This window comes from Poecilia mexicana, unplaced genomic scaffold (genome assembly GCF_051168715.1).
Source record: "Poecilia mexicana isolate PSO_F unplaced genomic scaffold, ASM5116871v1 scaffold_3, whole genome shotgun sequence".
In the NCBI taxonomy this organism is placed as follows: Eukaryota; Metazoa; Chordata; class Actinopteri; order Cyprinodontiformes; family Poeciliidae; genus Poecilia; species Poecilia mexicana.
In genome coordinates, this window is record NW_028263372.1 from 21,414,477 (window position 1) to 21,434,148 (window position 19,672).

The window sequence follows — 19,672 nt, forward strand, 5'->3', positions numbered from 1 at the left end:
GAACGCTTTACTAAACGTCTGTCTGGTAAATTTAGGTGCATCTCTTCTGTAAATCAGTTCAGAATGTAAAACGCTGTGAAATATTTGAAGCTTTTAAATTGTAGATTTAGATTGAGATGATTGTGGCTCAGTAAATGGAACAACTTACATTGACGTTTCAAATTACATTTTACTTGAGAAAATACGATTTTTTAAATCCAGCAGTCATTGACTCTCCACCAAAAAAGTTGTGATCAAAGTGTATAAACCAAGCATGTTAATGGGAAGTTTAGTGGAAGGAAAAAGTGTGATAGAAAAACGTACTCAAGTAGCAAAGATAAAAACAACCTGAAGAGGATCGTAAACCAAAGTCTATTTATTGGACAACAGCGTCATCACTTTTCCCTTTAGCCAGGAACAAAACCTATGATGTAATTTGGCTCCAGTCACAATCCACATCTTGTAAATCTCCCCAAAACCATTAAATAATCTTTCACAATTATCTCAAGGTTGCTTCTACACCTTTTTTTTTTAACCATACATTATTCTTTTACTAAATCCTCCATTAAAATGACTGGACTCTAAATTTCTGGCTCATTTAGCTTATGTGGGTTAACCTCTGTGGATGCCGTCAAATCTCCCCATGACGGCGAAAACATTCTGTGTTTACCATATTTTCCGCATTATAAGGCGCACCTTCAATGAATGGCCTATTTTAAAACTTTTTTCATATATAAGGCGCACCGCATTATAAGGCGCATAGAATAGACGCTACAGTAGAGGCTGGAGTTACATTATGCATCCACTAGATGGAGCTGGACTAAAGGGAATATCAACAAAACAGTCCGACTCCGGTCGGCGAGGAGAGCCTTCCGTGACTGGGCCGGGGCGTGGCCAGACGATGGTCACCTTTCTCCGTTCAAGCACAGCATGTTGGTGGAGAACGTGGTGCTAAATGACCTGCAGACGACCTGATTATCAGGTCGGTAGGTAGATAGGTCAGTCAAACTTTATTAACAAACAAGCGTTCTGACAACTATCCCAGCATGCACCGTGCGCTTCTTCTTCTACGGGCGAAAATGAAGTCGGCGGCTGCTTACCGTAGTTGCTAGACCTGTTGTGGCTCAATATTGGTCCATATATAAGGCGCACCGGATTATAAGGCGCACTGTCAGCTTTTGAGGAAATTGAAGGTTTTTAGGTGCGCCTTATAGTGTGGAAAATACAGTAATATCTTTAACATAGTGAGCCCACAAGACCTTTTAACAAAACTCAATTCTTTATAAATTAGGTATTTGATTTCACTGAGATAAAAAAAAAGTATTTTTGAGTTGAATTTGAAGTAAATTAATATCATTTTTAGAAAAGTTATTTTGGTGTTTTATCAAAATAAACTTGAAATTTGTCAGCGTGCATTTTTTTTATTTTTTTGAGTTTCTTGTTTTGTAACTAACATTTAATAATTAATTTCCTAAAATAAATGTATAGTAAATTTACATCATCTTAAGTTCTCCCAGGGTTTCATAATATATTTGTCCAGGTTTCAAGCGAACTCTGAGGTTGACGTATCTGTGAGAACATACATCAGAGCCCGCAGTGCCTCATGTAAATTCTTCTGACATTTGCAGTCATCTGAGCAGCCTGACATTTACACCGTCGTCAGATGAAAAGTCTGTTCTTGGAAACAATCCAAGGACATTTAGGTTCAGTTACCAGCCAGTAGATCTGGTTCAGTTACCAGCCAGTAGATCTGTCACGTTCAAACTGTAATATGGAGATCTACTAGGAAACAGTGCAAATGTCACTTGTCTTGGTTTGGTTCCATAATCCTGTGGGAAAAGACGAGAGATTACGCTTCACGTTTTCAAAAGAGCGATAAATAAATGAAGGTCTTCTTGGACATGATGACAACAAACCACTTGATGATCTTATTTTTTTTATTATCCAGGTAACTTCTAATCAGGTTGAATGTCCCTCGTCTATAAGGCATTTTGTTATATATATTTATATTTATATATATATACACACATCACCATTTACAATATGTGACTGTAATGTGAAAGGCTACATACATTATTTGGTCATTTAAGTAAATAATGATCAATGAAATTGACAACAATGAGTAACCTCCCATATTTTCAAACACAGTCGTTTTGCTTGTTCATGTGACACTCAAACGTAACAGACCAGACAGCGGAGTTAATGGTGGTAAATAATAAAATATCCTTATGCCTAACATTTCATTCCCCACTTACACATGCTTCACAAAGTTAACTCTGGGAGTCTGATATTGCATCAAAGAAAGGAAAAGAAAAAAATAATCTCTATTAGATTGTTGCAGCACTCTGGATGCATCTCATGCCAAATGAATGAACAGCTTCCTCTGCTACAGTAACGCTCGCTCGTTAAAAAGCAAACCTTTGCCATTCTGCATTTCAGTTTAAGCACATCACTCTTCTGTGAGAACATTATGTAGTGAAATTATGGACCAGGCTTGAAACATTACTACCTAAATTAGAAGTACACCTACTGACTTTTTAAAGGGCAAATATCATCATACTTTAGAGTCATAACAGCCTCTAAAGCCAGACCACTGATGTGGCTCAAGCTGTTGTTTGTGAGCATAAAGTTGATCAGCTTTTTTGTGTTCTCCACATGTAGATTTAGCCACTATAATTAGCTTTAGTTGTGTTAATTGGTTTCTTATTACACCAAATAAAGAAGTGTTTAAGTGTAACTACAACCTGTCTGTATATTAGTATTATAACTTTCTTTCCATCTAGCATTTAGCGTTAGCTTGAAGTGAATTTTTAGGGACAAACATGTTTCCACAGGAAAACGTAATGTAGACAGAGTTAAAGATTCAGAACAACTTAACAAGTCACACAGCCTGTGTGTGGAGGAAAGAGGAACTTGGACAATCACTACACTTATTAAAGTAAAGTAGGCTACTCTGGAGATAAACAATGCTGGTCAGAATTGGAGCAGAAATTACAACATCTGAATGTGGGCAGAATTTTAGTGTTTCCAACAACCGGCCTTTTCACAAGTGGTAATTTGGTGCTGTTGTTTATTACAGGCAGGCTGAACTCCTGACAAAGTGCTTTTAAATCCCTCCACAGTGTGCCAGACAGTTAGGTCTTCAAACCACTGCTCTCAGAGAACACTTCTACTGACTCCTCACAAGATAACACTTTGACTTTATAAACTTAAACTTTGCTGTCATTACTTTTTGGGGAGAACATTAAATTATGCCCAAGTTTGGCATAAACGTAACATCATGTCTGCTCTTCAGTGCTCACTTTTTTATTTGCAAATGTGATGACATTTGCCCTTTAACTATTTTTTTTTCCGCTAATAGAATCAAACTCTAGATTGTTACCTTCAACATCTTTTCTCTACTTCCTTATGATACAAAACTCATCATCTATAAGCAATGTGTTGCTCCTCAATCATGTACATTGGTAGGCTTAAGACAGATGTACCACTAACCTGAGTAGTGTATTAAATTGCAGCAAGTTGTGTTGAACAGGTATTACCTTTCTGACAAACTTTCTCGTCTGAGCCGAAACAGCCCTTTTCAGACTTTTACAATTAATAATTACTCAGCTGCAAGCAACATTAGAAACAAATTGGCCATGTTGTTTTTCCTTTACATCTTATTTTATTTTTTTAAAGGTACCCCACAAAAAAAAACAATAGCACTCTTGCACAATTAATGTTCAATAGAAAATGAGGTATGTTTCTTTTCGTGTTAGTGCATATTAATGTAACAGTGCAAAACCAATCGCAAAAAAATATATACGTGTTCCACGATCACCTTGTCAAAATACTAATTTTACAGCATTTACCCCACCGTCACTTTTACAAAGCATACAAGAATCCACTATGAGACACAGAACACACAATATCCCTCTGATTATTTCATCATAAGAACCCAGGATGAAGCAAACACTTGAAACGTCAGATTCAGGTAATAGTGACCAGGAATATCAAGCTAAAGCAAGGAAGTATGTTTGTAATAATGTCACTTCACACGTTCAAACCGACATAAAACAATCCAGATTTCCCTTAGTCCTGTTTCGTTGCTCTAAACCCACTGGAATGTTTAATAACGTGTTCAGCTAATTGGCCGAGACACATGAAGAAAAAAAAACAACAACCTCAAAACAATTACGTTTGCACAAAAAAAAAAAAAAAAGGAAAAAAAAGAAAAAACTTCTATGAAAAGTGCGCACACCTAATGTTATTTAAGCCTGTGGTCTTTATTTGGGCAGCCAGTTCATTGGTTTTAGTGTGTGGATCAAAACTTAAGAGTGACATGTTCAATTCTTCAAAGTGTCAAAAGTTCTGCGTTTATACATATACAAGTACTAAAAAGCCGTGACTGAGAAAGCGACTGCAGGCCGAGGAACTGTGCCGTTAAAAAGCGTACGCGCTAGAAAAGACACGTGAGGATATGTCCCTTGGTAAAAAAAGGGCCTGAGAGTAGTTCTGTTGTGGAAAATATGTATGGATTGTCTCAGAAACACAGCCAACAGCGTGCCACCACACAGAGCTCATAAAAAACAAAAAAAACAAAGGTTACCCCACACAGTCGGGTCGCCTGCTGCCTTCGTCTAATCCTCCTGTCCTAATAGAGAATCTGTTTTCAATCAAGAAAATAACAGAGACCGTTTCACAAGCGCTGCAAAGACCCTCTGTGACGACAGAGCGCTCGCGTCAAGGCATCCAGCTGGAATGTATACATAGAAAAATGTCTCTGGAGGCAGTCCCACGGTGCGATAATGGCACAAACAACCAGCTAAACCCCATCAAAAGAACGCAACAGGTTAAACATGCACATCACGTGGCTGCATGCTCAGCATTGCTTCGAAACTGAAACGCGCGATGCCAAAGAATTTCAGCGTGGAGAATTACGCACCCTGTTCCTCCCGTGACTGCTCTGTTTGTGAATTTCAACACTTAGGCCTAAACTCTACAAATCTTACACATAATCAGTCCTCAGAAATGCTGCAGAGCAAAGTCATGCAAAGAAGGGGAAATGTGACACAAAGCCAGCTGGATGAATCTGAAACCGAGTCGGCTGTCAGCGCTGCAGTCTGAGCTGAAACGTCTGCCTGATCCAATCACACATCTGGATTTAAACCCGGGTTTGTTTCACTGACGTCCACAAATTACAACTTTAATTGTAGTAATTTAGAAAAATACAGCATTTACTCTATTTTGCTGATTCTTTTTCACAGCCTGGTTGCAGAGCAACACCAGAGCTAAAGCAAAAATATATATATAAAAAATTATGTTTGTAGTAAGAACATATGTTTATTGTTCTTACTGAAATGATGAGTTATTGAGAAACTGAGGATTGGGTTTCGATTGGACGGAAGCCAAAATGATCAAATTTACCAAAAATAAAATCTTATAATATGTCACGTTCGTGTAATAAACCTAGAAAATACATGAGTTTTGAATTACATTACTGAGATAAATAATTATCTATAATCATTAATCCATTGAGATTGTTTGTTGCTCTGATTATAGAAACTTTTCTGCAAGGGTCACAGTTCTGTATTTGTAGAAAAAAGATTATGTGATACTTTAGAAATTTTTTTTTAAAGAAAAAGCATAATTACTGTAAGTAATTAGATTCTTTGTACTGACTGATTACTGGGGCCCGGAGGAAACAGCAGGATCGTTTCGTTATCGGTCAGAGTTATCAGGAAAGGCCCAGCATCTCGTCAGGAAGCCGACGTCCAGACAGAAAAACGAGAAGAGCCTTTTGCACTCAAACTAAAAACTAAAACCTAATCTGTGAAAGACGGTGTAGCTCACCTACAACAAAACGGAGTATTTCCAAGCTGACACTCGTCAGAACCACGGTGCTGAGTGAACGCACGCCACACACTGTCACATCATGCAAAGCACTCGTTCACATTCGGACAGAGCAGAATACAACGATGCCATACTCTGGTAAGGCAAATCTGAACAGAGCGAGCTGTGGTCATAACGTCTTATTACACAGCTACAGTGTCTGGCAGCTATCTGGCATTATTAACCCTTAGTGTGCAGTGTTTCAGAAGGGACACAAGTGGTGCAAGAGCTGATTCCCAACAGGCAAGATCAAAATGAAATCCCTTTTCGGCTTACAAAACAAAAAAATACTCCCAAAAAGCTACCTGTGTAACTGATAAATAAACAAAACTTGTATCTTGGCATCAACAGCTTACTTAATAATAATAATAATAAAAAAAAGCAAATCTTTCAAACTATGTTTTGTAAATATTGCTGCCTACAAAAAAGCTTATAAGCTGCACGAGTGAAAAACGAAATGAAATAAGTTGCGTTTGAAAAAAAAAACAAAACAAAACAAAAAAAAGTGTGGATTTTTATCGTTTTCTATAAAACACACCGCCCGCCCCAGGTAAATCTGAACCCGTGGCGCGTATCCGCGGTGCAGCGAGCGACTTGTAACAAAGTTTGGCCAGCTCTATGAAAGACCAGTTGCTGTAGCTGTAGTGTCCCTTCCTCCGACGCTCAGGCTCCACTGAGGATTGAGGAAAACAGGCACCAGTGGCTTTTGGGAACAACCAGTCCTCTGTTAGTAACGTCTCTCCGTCGTCGTCGTCCTGTGGCGGCCGCACGCCGTCTGTCCGGTTCGCAGGGAGACCGGTGCCGTCTCTTTCACACAGATAAGAAAACGCACACATACGCACGCTCACACGCTGTGTGTTACAAAATAACACACTTGTCTTTTTCTTTCGATTCCTTCTTGGCTTTGCGCTCCCCACCTGATGACTGTTTTCCCGGGCTGGATGTGGAACCGCCTGCAGGTGCGGCGCCGGCCCCAGGTGCTGCTGCTGCTGCTGCGCTTGCTGGAGCTCCTCCTCTGTCCACCTCACTTCCTTCAACCTGCTCCTGCGCAGACAGGAGCAGGTTTTATTAATTTAACTTAATAAAAAAGGACTAAAGGTGGTTTGTGACTTTAAGCTCAAGCAAACTTACGTTTGAGCTTAAGGTTAGGTAGATTACGAAAATAATTCAAAAGCACACTATGGGTAATCTAAAATACGTTTCCTAACATTTTTAATTCCCAACAAATTTTAAATTGTGAAACTAAAAGCATCTAATTCATACATTACACATCTGTTCACACCGAATCAAAATCTTTGATACAAACATGGAGTTAGACTCAAGAACCCAGCTGTAAATTGATTAAATCCCACATTCGGTGCAGCTTCATCAGTTCCTCCCTCCCATCTCCGTCTCCCTGAAGCCTCCTGCCATCTCTACCTGTGCTTGTGCCTGTGCAGCCGCTGCAGCCGCTGCTTGCTCCTGCTCTTGCTCCTGGTAGTATTGCGACGCTCGTCGGTCCTCCTCCTCCTGAAGCTTCTTGGCCAGCTCCAGGTCACTGATGCCTTCGGGGAGCTGCTCCCACTGCAGGTCCTGGCTTTGCTGCTCCTGCTGCAGGGAGAGCGCCATCAGATAGTCCTAAAAAAAACCAAACAAACAGAAGCATAAACTTACTTTATGTTTTCTACAAATACACCGTGTAATGTGTGTCATATCTGCTGCAAACAAAAGATTTTTGGTCCCATTATTTCTTTTGGGAAGTAACAGGGCAATAATAGACAAATATTTCATATTTTTATTTCGCGTGACTTATTTATTGTATGTATTTATTAGGAAATGTATTAAATAGCCAGTAGTTATGGGTCCTATATGGTAGTAGAACTGCAGATGATATTACTTATGTTTGTGTAATGATTCTCCAATTCACACTCTGCTTTTTTCTGTCTCTGAATGCTGTTGGTTTGCTACTGATTCAGAATTCAAGTTTTTACTCAGTTATCCTTGTAAATACTTGACAAACTCCTGGTTAGGTTTTCACGAGTCGGGCCGGAACCGATCAGACCTGGTCTATCTGATCCTGCTGTCCACGGTAGACCGTCTCTGGATCGGACGGAGGCCGCAACCTGAACTCTGAATCACAGAAGTTTCCGTCTCCATCCACGTTGTGCAGACTCTCCCAGACGACCTTCTCCTCCGTCAGGAAGCCCTGGTCTGTAACCAGAAGGTACAACTGACCCTGGGAAGAAATTGGAGTCAAAGTGGTTAGAAATACTCTAGAATGCCATCATTTATTTTTCTACTGACTGTACAGACACATACAGTTTCCAAAAAGTGATTAGAAGAGCACAAAGCGGTCCTGAAGCTTTGTGCGACTGTTATCGTAACATACACACACACACCGTGCTTTGCTTGCGCTGGAAACAACTGCAGAGCCACTTCCCTCCTGTAGATAACAGGAAAGGTCTGTTGCAACCGCAGATGTGTCAAGCTAGCTGGGAACCGTTACAGATGGGACACACGTTTCTGGAAATTGGTCTAAATATTAGTCACTCTCTGGGTCCCAGCTGCACATCAGAGCAGAACACTCATCACTTTTACAGTTTATAGTAGCATTGATAACATACCAGACAACTTCAGTGGAAGAAAGAAACATGAGAAAGAGGAAAACTTGCTAACTTACGCTACACGTCCGACAGAAGCCTCCTAAATAAGCCTTCAGTTATCAGTGCAGGTGGATACATTTTTATTACACTGACAAAGAGATGAGGTGAGCAGATAAATTAACGTTTACAAGTATCCATATGACGACCCGGGAAAAGGCACAACACAACTGGACCAACCTGAACACAACCCGAACAAACCATCATATGTCTGACCCACAGTACTGTGAAAATGTTTCAGAGCATGAAAACAATGTAATGTCAGACAATGCTAACTTGAGTAAAAGCAAAATGTTGTTTATAAATGCTAAGCTAACTTATTAAGGGCAGGAATGTATCCAAACTAAGTAACTGCCCCTAAAGTGGTTGTGCCTCCCAAGCTTTCCTACTAACTTACTGTAATTAATTTATTCTGGTTACTTTGTAAAATATATCTCTTGATTTAAAACATGTGGAAAATACAATAAAAACCATAGAGGTTCTAAGCGTTAAAGGGAAAGAAAACACTCACTTTGTGTCCGTTTAGCAGTCCACTAATCCCAACCTAAACGCCAAACTGTCACCACAGGTTGTATCCAAATAAGTTGCTGGCACTTGTTTACCTTGTATTTGATCATGGTGCTGAAGTGGTTGTTCCTGAAAAAGACACAGAGCTCTCCCTCCTGCACAGTGGAGGTGAGCTCACACAAGCCGTGGTACGTCAGCTGAGTGGCCGTACTGCTGAGAAACTGCTCTGCCACGATGCCTGTGACGAAACACAGAGGAAAGCACACAGTCTTAAAAATCACAAGAAATCTGTAATATATTAAATATTTTTGTTTTGATCATTTAAGATGATATAGCAGACTAGTCTACACACAGTCCAATTACTTACTAATAAACACTTTATAGTGTCAGCAGTGCAAATTTACAGAATACAAAGACGTTTATTTTAACAGTATAGAGAGGCAGCAAATATGAACACAGAAAAGAATAATTACAATACTTTTCCATACTCTATTTTCCTTTTCTATATTTATCTAGACCAGCGGTGCCCAAAGTCGGTCCTGAAGGGCGGCATCCTGCCTGTTTTATTCTCTCCCTGCTGGTATTAACAACCTCCTCAGCATGTCAATGTTCTTCTTAGGCCTCTAATGAGCCATTATTGGATCCAGGTGTTAAACCAGGGAGAGAACTAGAACATGCAGGATGCCGGACCGACTTCGGACACCACTGATCTGGACTGTATTTCAAAATACTTTAAGATTCAAGTTTCCAAACTGAGTAGGAACCCTCTACAGAAATGAACTGCAAATGGCCGTGAAAGAAAAAAATCACAGCCTGTTCACTAGAACCACACTTTTTACTTGTGTAGAACCCAGTCAGGAAAGAATCACTCTCTCCCCTAACAAGTTGCTATAATCCCATTTGAAGGGATTTGCCAAAGTTTAAGTGATGGGTACCTTCAATGCTACATTAGTCATCAAAGGAAGGACCAGAAATGTGGAACGACAATAGAAAAGAGGAAGCATCTTTTATCGGTACGTCGCCGACTAAGCATCAAAATGTTTTCTTTCAGTCCTGCTGGGAGCGACTTGAGCTGAATGAGCAAATATCTGGTAGAAAACTTCTGATGTTGGCAAAGAAAACAAAGAGCAAAATAAATATTTTAAAAGTCACATAAGGATCTATTACATTAGGCCTGCACTTCCATGCAGAGTGTTTCTGCGTGGAGTAAAGCCAAGAGATAGAGAGTCAGAAAGTGGCCAGGAAGCAAGTGTTCACCTTCCCCTGCCAGCTCGCTGTTGTCTGACTGTTTGCAGGATATTATCTTCTCCACCAGCTGGTTGTAGCTGCAGTTGCCCACTGCCTTCACAATGTCGTGCATCTGCAAACACAGATAATAAAAAGGAAGCGTGAGAAAAGACCTTCAGCAAAAACAAGGATGCCAACCAACGGGCGTTAAAAAGCTGCTTTATGGAAGATTTAGGAAAGAAACGCTAAACAAACGCTTAAATGTTTTTACTTTGCTAGATTTAATCTGAGGTCTTCAAACTTTACTTATTTACTCCTGAAGGCTTTTATTTCATCCAGCTATAGACGCTGCAGGTGATATTAAAACCTACTGGTGTTTAATTAGATAATTGTTAGGATGTAAAGTAACTTGCTGGGGAAGAAAAGTACATAAATTCATATTAGCATCTGGTCTGAACTACGTTCTTTTGCAGTATGTACCATCTTTAACTTTGTATTTTAATGGCAGATTTAGCTTGAAATCAATAAAAAAAGTGGATTATGTGCAACCTGTGTGTTATCTCCTAAGAACATGACTTTCAGTAATACATTTTTATTATTATGACATTCTATTATTAATTGCAAAAGATTTGCTGCAGTGTTCACTTTTTAAAGATCTGGTGCTCTGTGTTAACATTTTCTTTTCCTCTTCATCTTTTACTGTCGTGAACAATTCACCATTAATTCGTTAGCAGCGCACTAGATCTTGAAGAACACCCAGAGGTCTTTGGGTTGGAGTTCAGGAGCGAAAAGATCGGCCGCACCTGGGGGTCAACAAGCCAGCCGTGGTAAAGAGGGATGTCGAGAAGGTCGAACACAATGCATTCTGGGGTGTACTCAAACACTCGCACGCCTGTGAACTTCACGTTTACGTCCAGACCCGTCTGCAGCTTGTGCAGCACCGCCATGGCGTCGCTCATGTTCTGAAAAAGAAACAGACAAAAAGAACAGAAATTAATAAAGATTTTCAAAAGCAGGTATGTTAACTAAACACGTCCGAGCAAAGAAACCGCTTTTTTTATTTATTTGTTTTCATTTTTTACACATAAAAGTCTTTCAAATCTACATAATTTGCAGAAATTAAGTAAAACTTGTGAAGGAGGAAGTAAGGAAGGATTTTTTTCGGTTAAGTTTTTAATTTATTCTTTTTTCAATATATGCTCTTGCTACCGAGCACATTAAAACATATATGAGGAAAATATATCTTTTTAATTAGTGGCCAAACACTTTACATTTAACTAGAATTTATCCCTTATTTTTTTTATTTAGAACACCACATTTTAGCGGACCTCCGTGATCTGCAAACACAAAAGCGTCACACCTGAGAACCCACAGAAACCCACTCGTTGTTGTTTTCACGCCCAGAGCAAAATGTCCCAGCTGGCTCCGGCTGAACCCTGAGGTCCAGACCGGGCCTGCAGCTGAGCCCTGACAGCCCAATGTCCACTGATTCAACTTTACAGAAGGCACACTCAAGAGGAATGACCCCGACGCCTCAAGTATGCAGAAAGCATGTCTGGTTTTTAAGATGGATGAAACGGATTAAGTCATTATATAGTTTTGTACAATGAAGATTGAGAACTACTCAGTTTTTGAAGCTTCTTACAAAATCATCATAAATTAGTAATAGAAGTGTCACATAACTTCTTGTTCAACTAAAATGCGATTGAGTTTAATGAGTCTTATATTATTGTGAGCTCGTTAAAATGATGTTTCAAACAGATATTTACTGAAACACAGACTCAGTAACTAATATTTCATATTTAGCTCAGAAGCATCAGGTGCTGCAGAGATCCCATATTGATATACAGTACATAGATCTTATATTCCGGATTTCTTTCTACTTTCTAGTTTTGAGAGATCAGCTGATTAGTGCTGAATCATCCCGGCTCAACATGGACGCACTTCAACACAGCTATATTAGCACCTAAAGCTTTCTCAGGTTCTTCTCCAGTTTGAAAGTCAAGGCCTTACTCCCCATACTGTTTCTTAACTACGATAAGTTTCCAGTGACATTTTCTACAATAGCTGCTTTTCTGATCCTGATTGTCCTAGTTAAAACAATCCCATGTAAACTGAGAATCAGTTCTCACATTAAATCATCACTTATAAAAGAGCACACCGTTATGGCCACATGCCTCTTAAGTCTCCCTGTTTTGCAGCAAAAACAGCTGCAGTCGCGGCATGAACTGAACGAGCCGCCCTGAATGTGTGCGGTCATATCTGGGTCCAAGATGTCAGCAGCAGCAGATCCTTTAAATCACGGGAGATGTGAGTTGGGGCAGCGATGGGTCGGACTTGTTTATCCGGCACATTCCCCAGATGCTCGATTGGATTGACGCATGGGGAATTTGGAGGTCAAGTCAACATGTCAAACTCGTTGTGCTCCTCAGACTATTCCTGAACCGTTTTTTGCTTTGTGTCAGGGAGAATTAGCTTGCAAGCAAAAGGCCAAAGCTATCATCCACCCTCAGTGCTCTGAGGGTTTGTCCCCCATATTCGACAAGCTGAGATGAACTGTGCATTCTCACAGCTTTCTGACAGAACCAGCATTAACTACTTCAGCAACCCGAGCCCAGCATTGCTTCTCATATGTATCAATTAGACTAGCAGAATGAGCTTTGACCATGACCCTGTTACCGGTCCGCTATTTCCTTCCTTGGACCACGTTTGATCAATACTGATCAATACTGTAATGGGATAGCAACTCATTAGCAGCTGAAAAGACCATTAGATCAAAAACCTCGCCTAAAAGACTAACCCAAATACATTTTGCTGGGCGAAATTGCCCCGAATACACACGTCTTGAATGCATACATCCTGTATTGATACGTTGTGATAAAACGTCATCTGGTGCTGAAGTGTGGAGTGCTTGATAGAACAAATGTGAGCGTTTACCGTCCAAGCAAGCAGAAGGACATTCATGATTGGGTCCGTTCTCGTTTTGAGTGCTGATCGGCGCGTTTACAGCGTTGTGAGAGTCAACTTCACACCATCAGAAATAGGAAACTTTCACTGTTTTGTGGAAAACATTATGGCTGCAACTAATGATTATTTTAGTCATGGATTATTTGATCAATTGTTCAGGTAAAACAAACTGGCACATTCTGTAGAGTTTTCATAAAATTTAAATAACCAAATAATTTATTTATTTGTGTAAATAAGAAAATATCATTGTGTTGCTTAAAATGCAACAAAATAGCATTCCTGTAATGGATGCTTGATCATTTGTAGCAAAGGATGCATCTTCAGCTAAACAATACTTCTAACATCAACATGTGAAAAGCTCGGGCCTTTCTTTCACTGTGGCTAACCGTAGCTATAGTGCAAGGCTGATATATTTAGATTTTTTTTTTTTTTACATAATTTAAAGCAGGTGAAGCTAAAACTAGGCTTTTTGAGGCGTTTTTGGTCAAACATTTTTACAGACAAAGACGGTTTTTCATCTTAAATGCAAAATGTATAGATTTTATTGAAGTTTTGACTTAGTTACTGCTTTGAGTGTGTTGTTATTACAACATTTGGCCTTATTCACACATCAATACATCAATCTAATTCCATGCTTTTGAAGTTGATATAACTAAATTTCCATGCAGCTGGCCCATTTCCAATATATTGTGAATTTTTATAGTTAGCTTATTGTAATAGTTTAAGTGAGACTGCTCATGCACACCATGAACCCAACTCCAACAGCAGATCAATCCGTTTCTCTCCACACAGTGAAACTGTTCCTTCATACGGATTTGATGAACGACGCTGCATTTATTCTTTTTACTGAATCTTTAACGTTTTCCCCTTACGTGATTCCCATTGTATCTTACCATAAACCCCCCGGCCCCCGTCTGTGAACTCACTTTGACACAAATGGTGGGATATCGTGTATTTTGAAATAAAAAGCAGGATTATTTAACAGTCGTGTGCAAAACTCCACACTGCAAGGAGCGATTACGCACTGGGAATAAAAGAAAAACACTGTTTCCTAAATACGTTAGCCTGTTTCTTCCAGTGACTGAACAGTCATCATGGATGAATCACCTTGTTGAGCCGGGTCCAGTGAGACAAAACCGAACTAAACTACACGCTCACTTCCTCTGCTCTCCTCGGTAAATATTTAACAAAAGCTAAAGAGCAACCAGGCAACTGCTATTTTAATCCAAACTCAGTCACGTGACGGATGAGATTTTCTTTTGTTCAAGCTGAAGTTATAAATAGAACTACTTCTGTTATAGTGTTTGCTTTTCCACAGAAGAGTGAAAACTTGTGTTTTACAGCTCATTAGAAAGTCACAAAATATTCCCGCCCAACATGTCAGGAGGACAATCCAATTTGTTTGACCGACATTCCTGTTTCCCTGAGGTCTGCCCGCAGCACTGTCCGAATGCTCTGTGTGAACTAACCGCACCGCTGACAGATGGCCAACGGACATGACGACACCCACATGTAAAACAGCTCCCCGACCCGTCATTAGACAACCATAATAACAAGGCAGCCTGAAGTCAGGCCCCTCCCTTACTATAGCTCCGCATGCTGAGGGCCACCGCCGATTTATTTAAGAGATTCCGTTCCACCTCGGCTTAAATTTAGAAAGCCCGAGCTTCCAAGAGGAAACTGCACATTACTTTTAGTCGTCTGTAACTGACGGGCTTGAAATCATTCACAGATGTGCTCCAGCGCTGCCACGCAAGAGGGGGAAAAAAGGCGGGGCCCCTCCCACACCGTAGGCAGGCCGCCACAGAGATGGGAGGAAGCGAGAAGCTGGAGCTCCATCTCTAAGTGCCTTTCATGGTAAGCCACACACACAAGCACACAAACACTCTCAGTAATAGCTGGTAGCTGAACCCAGCCATGCGTCTCCAAGCATCCACCACTATGTGAAACAACACAATCTGACACTACTAACCCCTGTTGTTCCCCGAGACTTGCAAGAGTCGTCTTATGTAACCTGCAGAGGAGCAGGAAGACGCTCCGCTGCAGCTTCACACGGCCTCCAATCAGCTCCCTGCTTATTTCCATGTTACTGAGCGGCCGCTGACCCAGGCTCGCTCCATGCAAATGTGCAGACCCGCATTGTTTTGAGCATACAGCTACGTTGGACCAATCACTTTGTACGCATAGGGAAATATTTAAGGGAGGACATGAAAATAGCTCGGATACTCTGAGTGCATCAGTGACACGAAACAAAAGCAAAGCAGCTCGAGATGCACCAACATCAGCCTTAAAATCAGCTTTTTTAGTCAAATACTAAATTATCTTTCCCTATTCAATAAATGCATCAAAACTAATAACCTCCACTATTTTTAGTCAATAAATGCAACAACCAACATCATTTACTTCGATGCACTTAAATAGAAAACAGATAACGGTTAGGGCTTGTGCTTCGAAGTGTAAATGGGCATAATGCTGTAATTCTTTCATGTTGTTAGATTTATAACTACTACTACCTCTATTAAAGGACTCGCAGTATGTTTGTTTTTCTTTTTTTTGCATTATAATTTTTAGAAAAAAAAAAATCTGAATGGATCAAAAAAATTGATCCATTCAGAGAAAAGCGGTTTGCATTTTCATCTTAAATGCAAAATGTATAGATTTTATTGTGCCTTATAACTGTAGTTTGTCCAGTTATAAGGCACAAACTGCAGTTATAAGGCAGATCTTACTTGTTCATAGTTCAGCCGCTGAACCTCTGATATCTCCTTAGGTTTGGTTTCCAGGATGTAGTCGCCTGCAAAAGAAAAAGTCAACAGATGCTGATTCAATCTTGACTGACACTCAAGAAAATCATTTGTTTAGGAGCAGAATCTGTTCGATGCTTCGGATTGTTTATCATGCGTATGTCGCATTGGACAGCCGTTTCCTAAGGAAGCATTCAGGCTCAAATGCGGTTCTCTATAGAGCCATATCAGCTAAGCTTTGTGTCAGGATGGCTTTTACATCGGTATTTTCCACGAGATCACCTAGCTAACAGCAGCACACAATCATCTTACAGAATCTCCTTTCACATTGCTTCATTTCTAGTATTGCACAAAAAGCCAGCTCCTTCCACATATCTGGTGTGAGCATGCTTCGTGACATCTCACTGAGAGTCATTAATTTAATTAGGAGTTGGCAAAAGCATCACACTGCACTGTCAACTCATGCTTTTCCAGAGAATTACTCAGATGAATACCATCCACCTCCAGTCATCAAATCCACATGGCTGAAAACATCTGTGCATGGAAAGAATCGCTAACATTGGAATCTCACTCACTCAGGCACCTAGAAGGAGAAGAGTACCCTGAGAGTAGCAACCAGTACGGAAAAAGAGGCTACTTACTTCAAGAGAGTTAAACTTGCACATCACCAACTAAACAGAAATAAATCTGTTGCATCAGTAAAGCTAATGAACTCTAGCTGTGTTAAGCAATAGGAGCTTTTATTTCACAAGATGTTTGAACAGACCCACAGACTCGTCTTTTTTCAAGCCGTCACCAAAGATACAGATTTTACTAGGGGAGAATTATATCCCTTCCTCCTGAGTCTCTGGGGCGACAGGAGAGGTTAGAAGTAATCCAGAAGTTTCTGAAAGCTACTAAAGTCTTTGTGTAAAGTACAGTAAATGAATGCAAATATTTCCGCCCTCTTGCAAAAACAAATCCTCACATTTGGTGGAGAAATTAAAACCACGGATAGCTCTCCACAGTCACACCAGTTTTCTCCAGGGAGATTCATAGAGATGAGTCATGTTAGCTAGCTAAAGGACACAAACAAGTCAGGGAAAAAATATGCTGCTGAATTATTAAAAACGCTTCATTTATTAAAATATATTGTACTCCTAACGCTGGAAGAAAACATTGGCAGAAACGCAGCTGTTTAGACACGACTCCTGGACACCGAAAACTGTTTTAGTAAAGAGGGGCAGGACACTGCCAGGCAGAAGACATGGCTCCAATTTCCCTTACAGCAGCAGAAGAAGTTCATGGGGGGATTCCCCCGCTGCGGTTGCTTCCTCTGTCGACTCTGGAATATTGAACTGTGCGACTCCTTAATATCCCTGAGGGGAATAAAGTTGTTCCTCTGGATGGACAGTGAGGATACGTAAATAAATAAATACAAACATAGTTGAGTCAGATGACCAACTTGTGCCTTTAAAGTGCCCAACCGCCAACTAGTATGAGCATGAAACATGAGAATATTCACCAGGATGTTGAAATATATTGGCAGGGAGTTCGTGGACAACTGAGAATATAAGTATGTGATTGTGCAGGCTACACTTTGGCCCCCAAAAAACCTACAGTGAGCTAATTGTGCAAAACGTTCCTCAAAGATGTTTTGCACAGGGCATACAGAATAAGCCCGGTTTCAGTGACATTAGCTGGATTAAAAAATAGAGATGCACCAATCAGACTCTTCTGGGCAGGTAAGCGCTTTACGATTTCTAAGTGGTTTGATTGATTCCAATTTTTGTTTCCTCTTAGACTAAAACAAATAAAAGATGCAACAACAAAAAAATTTACTAGAATCTGAATTCTCAGTATTTGACCTCCCAATCAAGTGGCTGATCCTCACACTAATTCTGGTACTTCTCTAGCTGTTTGCGCTACATAGTTGACAAATTATGTACAGATCTTCAAGTTCAAATTGTGCTTCATCTGGTTGAGGCGCTGAGGATGGCCCAGTTTCTGATTTCATACTATTTGACCTGCCAATCACTGATCAGAGATGATCAAGAGAAAACTAGCCAACTCTGATCTCTGGGGGGGTTGACTGGCGCATCTCTACATAAAAGATTCAACAAGGCATTTTTTTTTCTAATTCTTTAGAGCAACAAATATGTTGATATTCAGTAACATAGCTGCAAACACTTACCAAGATACTCCATCAGTTGCTCAGCAGTTATAATTTCCATCATAGGTGGTATTTTAACCTGAAAGAGAAGAATGTACACCAGCTGTTCATGATTTCCTGCACATTACATAAAAAAATCTCGCCTAAAAGACTAACCCAAATACGTTTTGCTGGGCGAAATTGCACCGAATACACCCGTCTTGAATGCATACATCCTGTATTGATATGTTGTAATAAAACGTCATCTGGTGCTGAAGTGTGGAGTGCTTGATAGAACAAATGTGAGCGTTTACCTTCCAAGCAAGCAGAAGAACATTCATAATTGCCAGTAATGGACAGGGTCCATTCTCGTTTTGAGTGATGATCGGCGTGTTTTCCTCCCTCCATTTGATCCACTTAATGTGGTATATGGACTGGCCAGCGGCTCGGTCCTTGGCGCAGGAGGTCTTTGTCCCGTCGGAGGCGTACTCGCTCTGCAAGGCCAAGGCCAGTCCCCTGTCGTCCAGTCCCTCCGAGCTTGGACACGAGTTGAGATTGGAGAACGACTCGAGTGAATCTATGCTCCGAGACTCTCCACCGAGGCTGGGGTCGGGGTCACTCCCACTCAGCAGTCCTTCCGATAAGGTGTGATCGGACTGTCCAGATTTGCCGTCCGCTGCGTTCGCGCTGTCCGGACACAGAGCAGTCGGTTTGGCAAGTTTTGCCTGCTCACTTTCTCCACAGGCTGGAAGCTCAGCCTTCGCATGTATGCTGTCTCCAGCGGGAGATGAGGACATGCTGTCGGCTTTGTTGTTTACTAACTTTGAGGCACCTCCCTGGCTGTCTTCTGCCGCCTGCTCCGAGTCATGTCCCATCCCGTTACTAACCTGGTCCTCGCACCTCAACAGCGACGGGCTCGCCTCGGCGTTCTCCTCCGGATCCTCCCGCACAGGGGGGACTTCGATAACATCCGGCACTGCGCTCTGAACACATCCATCGCAGCTCGGAGAACTAGCATTTGAGGCGCTGGTATCACAAGGAACGTTATCCAAAGTACTGAGGGGAGCTTCACTATTCTTTAATTTGTCGACTGCTCCTCTCACTTCGCCCGCGACCGAAACCTCGCCCATTTCGCCCGCAATAGAGCCACACACAGCGGTCACCTCAGTGTCTCGATGCAGGTTTGCATTTTTCTCCATTTCGGTTGAAAGGCTATCGACAGATTTTTTTTAGCAACACTGCAACGGTAGCTTCAGCCTCGACGACGCCATGACAACTCTGCAAGTGACGTCATCAGAGTAGAAAACCAACGACTGGGTGATGCGTTCAGTTCCGCTCGTATTCTGCAAACTCGCTACTGTTAGTTCGGATGCTACATACCCATCGTGTGAACTCTAAATAAACGTGTTACGTTTCGACGTGTTATTTTCAAACAGAAATATGATATTAAAGTATGAGGTTTAATTAGCCACGTGTCGGCCCATTAAAGCTGCTGGCTGCATGCTGAAGAATGTTGTGTGCCCATTTTGTGACTCCACTCTAATGTAACATTACAGGAGCTTCGTGTGCTGTTCAAGTTCACTGGTTGCATGTGAAGCAAAAATAGT

The 19,672-nt window shown here is 40.9% G+C and overlaps 1 protein-coding gene across 2 annotated transcripts; it reads right to left on the reverse strand.

The window, feature by feature from the left end:
* Window positions 1-1,902: 1,902 nt before the first annotated feature.
* mindy2 (MINDY lysine 48 deubiquitinase 2) lies at window positions 1,903-19,428 on the reverse strand. Of its 2 annotated transcripts, XM_088004306.1 has the most exons (10): window positions 18,380-19,428; window positions 18,108-18,165; window positions 15,920-15,984; window positions 11,027-11,185; window positions 10,254-10,356; window positions 9,092-9,234; window positions 7,892-8,065; window positions 7,270-7,467; window positions 6,768-6,894; window positions 1,903-6,657 (listed from the first exon to the last, which is right to left on the reverse strand). In XM_088004306.1, the coding sequence occupies exons 1-10, from the start codon at window positions 19,262-19,264 to the stop codon at window positions 6,578-6,580; spliced, it is 1,992 nt and encodes a 663-aa protein (XP_087860432.1). In that variant the 5' UTR covers window positions 19,265-19,428; the 3' UTR covers window positions 1,903-6,577. The 2 variants fall into 2 exon arrangements, with proteins under 2 accessions (XP_087860432.1, XP_014865357.1); XM_015009871.2 differs by having other exon boundaries at window positions 1,903-6,894; window positions 18,380-19,426.
* Between the last annotated feature and the right edge of the window lie 244 nt (window positions 19,429-19,672).

Coding starts and splice junctions, on each gene's coding strand:
- mindy2 (XM_088004306.1), bottom strand. CDS start 19,264: ATGGAGAAAAATGCAAACCTGCATCGAGACACTGAGGTGACCGCTGTG. Junction 11,186..15,919: donor AGCGGCTGAACTATGAACAA/GTAAGATCTGCC, acceptor TTTCTTTTTCAG/AACATGAGCGACGCCATGGC. Junction 7,468..7,891: donor AGCAGGATCAGATAGACCAG/GTCTGATCGGTT, acceptor GGTTTTTTTTAG/GACTATCTGATGGCGCTCTC.